This window comes from Ambystoma mexicanum, chromosome 8 (genome assembly GCF_040938575.1).
Source record: "Ambystoma mexicanum isolate Mex_15411 chromosome 8, UKY_AmexF1_1, whole genome shotgun sequence".
NCBI lineage: Eukaryota > Metazoa > Chordata > Amphibia > Caudata > Ambystomatidae > Ambystoma > Ambystoma mexicanum.
In genome coordinates this window covers 1,707,903,012-1,707,907,705 of record NC_090929.1, presented here as the reverse complement: position 1 = coordinate 1,707,907,705, position 4,694 = coordinate 1,707,903,012, and the positions used below count along the sequence as shown (strand labels likewise).

The 4,694-nt window shown below is 54.2% G+C and overlaps 1 protein-coding gene across 1 annotated transcript; it reads right to left on the bottom strand.

The window, feature by feature from the left end:
- Window positions 1–742: 742 nt before the first annotated feature.
- Window positions 743–1,519, bottom strand: LOC138473477 (sericin-2-like). Its single transcript, XM_069612121.1, has one exon. It carries the CDS (start codon window positions 1,517–1,519, stop codon window positions 743–745), a length of 777 nt encoding a protein of 258 aa, XP_069468222.1.
- Window positions 1,520–4,694: the final 3,175 nt, after the last annotated feature.

The following is a 4,694-nucleotide window of genomic DNA, read 5'->3' as shown; positions in this document are numbered from 1 at the left end:
GGTGAAAGCTCTGGTGCAGGACATCTCACTGATGGAAACTCTGGCGAGGGGCGTTTCACTGGTGGAGGCTCTGGCGCCGGGCTTTTCACTGGTGGAACCTCGGGTGCAGGGCATCTCACGGGTGGAACCTCTGATGCAGGGTATCTCAATAGTGGAAACTCTGACACGGGACATCTCACTGGTGGAGCTCTGGTGCGGGCATCTTACCGGTGGAAGCTCTGGCGCAGGGCATCTCACTGGTGGAACCTCTGGCACGGGGCATCTCACTGGTAGAAGCTCTAGCGTGACACGTCTCACTGGTGGAAGCTCTGTCGCAGGGCATCTCACTGGTGGAAGCTCTGGTGTGGGGCATCTCACTGGTAGAATCTCTGGCACGGGGCATGTCAGTGGTAGAAGCTCTGATGCGGGGCATCTCACTGGTGGAACCTCTGGCGCAGGGCATCTCACTGGTGGAAGCTCTGGCGCGGGACGTCTCACTGGTGGAAGCTCTTGTGCGGGGCATCTCACTGGTAGAAGCTCTGGTGCGGGGCATCTCATTGGTGGAAGCTCTGGCGCAGGACATCTCACTGGTGGAAGCTCTGGCGTGAGGCATCTCACTGGTGGAAGCTCTGGTGCAGGGCATCACACTGGTGCAAGCTCTGGCATGGGACATCTCACTGGTGGAAGCTCTGGTGCGGGGCATCTCACTGGTTCAACTCTGACACGGATTATCTCACTGGTGAAAGCTCTGGCGCGGGGCATCTCACTGGTGCAACTCTGACACGGGGCATCTCACTGGTGGAAGCTCTGACGCGGGACGTCTCAATGGTGGAAGCTCTTGCGTGGGACGTCTCACTGGTGGAAGCTCTGGCGCGGGCATCCCACTGGTGGAAGCTCTGGCGTGGGACATCTCACTGGTGGAAGCTCTTGCACGCGGCATATCAGTGGTGGAAGCTCTGATGCCAGGCATCTCACTGGTGGAACCTCTGGCACAAGGCATCTCACTGGTGGAAGCTCTGGCGCGGGACATCTCAATGGTGGAAGCTCTGGTGCGGGGCATCTCACCGGTGGAAGCTCTGACGCCGGGCATCTCACTGGTGGAACCTCTGGCATAGGGCATCTCACTGATGAAAGCTTTGGCACAGGACATCTCACTGGTGGAAGCTCTGGCGTGGGACATCTCACTGGTGGAAGCTCTTGCACGCGGCATATCAGTGGTGGAAGCTCTGATGCCAGGCATCTCACTGGTGGAACCTCTGGCACAGGGCATCTCACTGGTGGAAGCTCTGGCGCGGGACATCTCACTGGTGGAAGCTCTGGTGCGGGGCATCTCACCGGTGGAACCTCTGGCGCCGGGCATCTCACTGGTGGAACCTCTGGCATAGGGCATCTCACTGATGAAAGCTTTGGCACAGGACATCTCACTGGTGGAAGCTCTGGCATGGGGCATCTCACTGGTTGAACCTCTGGCACGGGCCATCTCACTGGTACAAGCTCTGGCCCAGGACGTCTCACTGGTGGAAGCTCTGGTGCGGGGCATGTCGGTGGTGGAAGCTCTGGTGCGGGGCATCTCACTGGTGGAAGCTCTGGCTTGGGGCATCTCCCTGGTAGAAGCTCTGGCGCAGGACGTCTCACTGGTGGAAGCTCTGGCGGGAAGCATATCAGTGGTGGAAGCTCTGGCGTGGGGCATCTCACTGGTGGAAGCTCTGGTGCAGGGCATGTCAGTGGTGGAAGCTGTGGCACAGGGCATCTCACTGGTGGAATCTCTGGCACAGGACGTCTCACTGGTGGAAGCGCTGGCGGTAAGCATGTCAGTGGTGGAAGCTCTGGTGCGGGGCATCTCACTGTGGAAGCTCTGGCGCAGGACGTCTCACTGGTGGAAGCTCTGGCGGGATGCATGTCAGTGGTGGAAGCTCTGGCACAGAGCATCTCACTGGTGGAAGCTCTGGCGCAGGGCATGTCAGTGGTGGAAGCTCTGGCGCGGGGCATCTCACTGGTGGAAGCTCTGGCGCAGGGCATGTTAGTAGTGGAAGCTCTGGAACGGGGCATCTCACTGGTGGAAGCTCTGGCACAGGGTATGTCAGTGGTGGAAGCTCTGGCGCGGGGCATCTCACTGGTGGAAGCTCTGGCGCAGGGCATCTCACTGGTGGAACCTCTGCCATGGGGCATCTCACTAGTGGAAGCTCTGGCGCAGGACGTCTCACTGGTAGAAGCTCTGGCGCGGGGCATCTCACTGGTGGAAGCTCTGGTGCGGGGCATCTCACTGGTGGAACCTCTGGTGCAGGGCATCTCACTGGTGGAACCTCTGGCATGGGGCATCTCACTAGTGGAAGCTCTGGCGCAGGACGTCTCACTGGTAGAAGCTCTGGCGCGGGGCATCTCACTGGTGGAAGCTCTGGTGCGGGGCATCTCACTGGTGGAACCTCTGGCGCAGGGCATCTCACTGGTGGAACCTCTGGCATGGGGCATCTCACTAGTGGAAGCTCTGGTGCAGGACGTCTCACTGGTAGAAGCTCTGGCGCGGGGCATCTCACTGGTGGAAGCTCTGGTGCGGGGCATCTCACTGGTGGAACCTCTGGCGCAGGGCATCTCACTGGTGGAACCTCTGGCATGGGGCATCTCACTAGTGGAAGTTCTGGCGCAGGACGTCTCACTGGTAGAAGCTCTGGCGCGGGGCATCTCACTGGTGGAAGCTCTGGTGCGGGGCATCTCACTGGTGGAATCTCTGGTGCAGGGCATCTCACTTGTGATAGCTCTGGCGTGGTCTCTTCAGCAGGCGGTGAGCTGTTAGATGCATTGAACTGTTGAATGTTCTGTGCGTAGTGACAGAAAATCAGGCCCTCTGCACAGCAGTATCTAAGAGACATCTTACCATCGCACCGAGATGTTTGTGCAAACATTCTGGAGCTCACGTAGAGCTATACATAATGGTGGTCAGTCAAAAAGTCGAAAAAAAAAGTCGAATGACAAAAATGTCGAAAACAAAATATCGAGAAAAAAAAAGTCGAATGTATTATTTTTTTATTTATGTTTTTTTTTGGGTTCGGTAAGTAAAAAAAAGGAGTAAAATAAAATAAAAAAATAGAAAACAGGTGGGTTGGTATTGAAAAAGAAATGTGACTTTTTTTTTCGACATTTTTTTTGTTGACATTTTGACTTTCAACATTTTTGTTTTCGACCAAATCACTATAAACCATACATAACGTAAATGGCACACGTAAAAGCCTTGCGTAAGGTCTTTGCACTTTTTTTTTACTTTGTGCCCCATTTTCCTAGATTTGTATGGCGGAGAAAGGTGCGGAGTGTAACTTACATTTCTGTTGCTCCCCTCCTCTCAGCCATACAAATACTACAGCTTTTGCACCGGCAAAGGCTTCTCATGGCAGCGCAAATGCTGTGGATTCCTCTGGAGTCCGCTGGCTTTTTACACCAGGAAAAGGCAGGTGATTGCATAGGAATCCATTATCAACCCTACTTGTCATGCGTAAATGGCAAGCAGCATTTACTCCATTTGTACGGTGGGGTGCACAAGAACAGCGTGCAAGCATGTATGCCACCTTTTTACATTCACCTTTTGCACTCTGCCAGGTAAATGCAGAACATGTGGCAGCCGTGACCTGTTAACGCTTAAGTGTAAGGTGACAAGTCTACACTGCCACATTACGGGGACTTCCAAAAATAACCCCAGATTACAGTGATTTTGCACAGTATTAGCAGTAGTGCACACATTTCCCTAGTGCAAAAAACATGTGCTTTCAGTGCATGTTTGCAACAGGGCAACGTGTGCTAATACCGTTCCGTCTGAACACTAGGGCGCACTTTGACTTGGTGTAAAAGAATGCTTTGACAGAATATTCTTGCAGTAGCGCTAATACCGTGCAAACTTGCACTCACGATGAAAAGGTTTTCTAATGTGTGTCTCCAATGTTTTTGCCCTCGTGCTAATATCGTGCAACTTTGCACTTGCACCAGTGCAAGGTATGTGTAATCTGGCCCCTGGTGTCCAATATGCTTCCAAGCAGTCTTTGCACTTTGTTGTGGTCGGACAGGCATCCTTTCGGTGTAGCTGGTTGGCTGGCAGGCGGGCATCGTGTGCAATGGCATTAAATGGCACCTCGCTTTCAGGCAGGCTTGTCTGGTGAAGCGACTGAGAGCGAGAGGGAGCTACAACCATCCTTCGTAAGCGGGGCGCATGGCCTCGGTGTGGTGGCCCTGGGTTGGGCCTAACCGGGAGTCTGCTTCAGGCGATCCTCCAATAAGGAAAGGGATTCCATTTGCTCACAAAGACCTCTTGCTCTCCTCTTGGTAGCGCAGGAAGGCCCGTGGGCTCTTGCACAGTCTCTGCATGTTGTGTTCACACTCAGGAATTGCTTTCTACCATAGTCCCACTTTCACCTGCACAGACCCACGCCCCATTATTACCAGTGCCACACTATTACCCACGCTACACTATTACCCGCGCCGCACTATTACCCACACCACAATATAACCAGCGCCAGACTAATACCCATGCCACACTATTACCCGCGCCACTCTATTACCCCGCCACACTACTACCCGTGCAACATTATTACCCACGCCACACTATTACCCATGCCACACTATTACCCGCACCACATTACTACCCGCACCACACTACTGCCCACGCCACACTATTACCCGTGCCACACTATTACCAGTGCCAGACTATTACCCGTGCCCCACTATTACCCACG

Coding starts and splice junctions, on each gene's coding strand:
- LOC138473477 (XM_069612121.1), bottom strand. CDS start 1,519: ATGCCCCGCACCAGAGCTTCCACCAGTGAGACGTCCTGGGCCAGAGCT.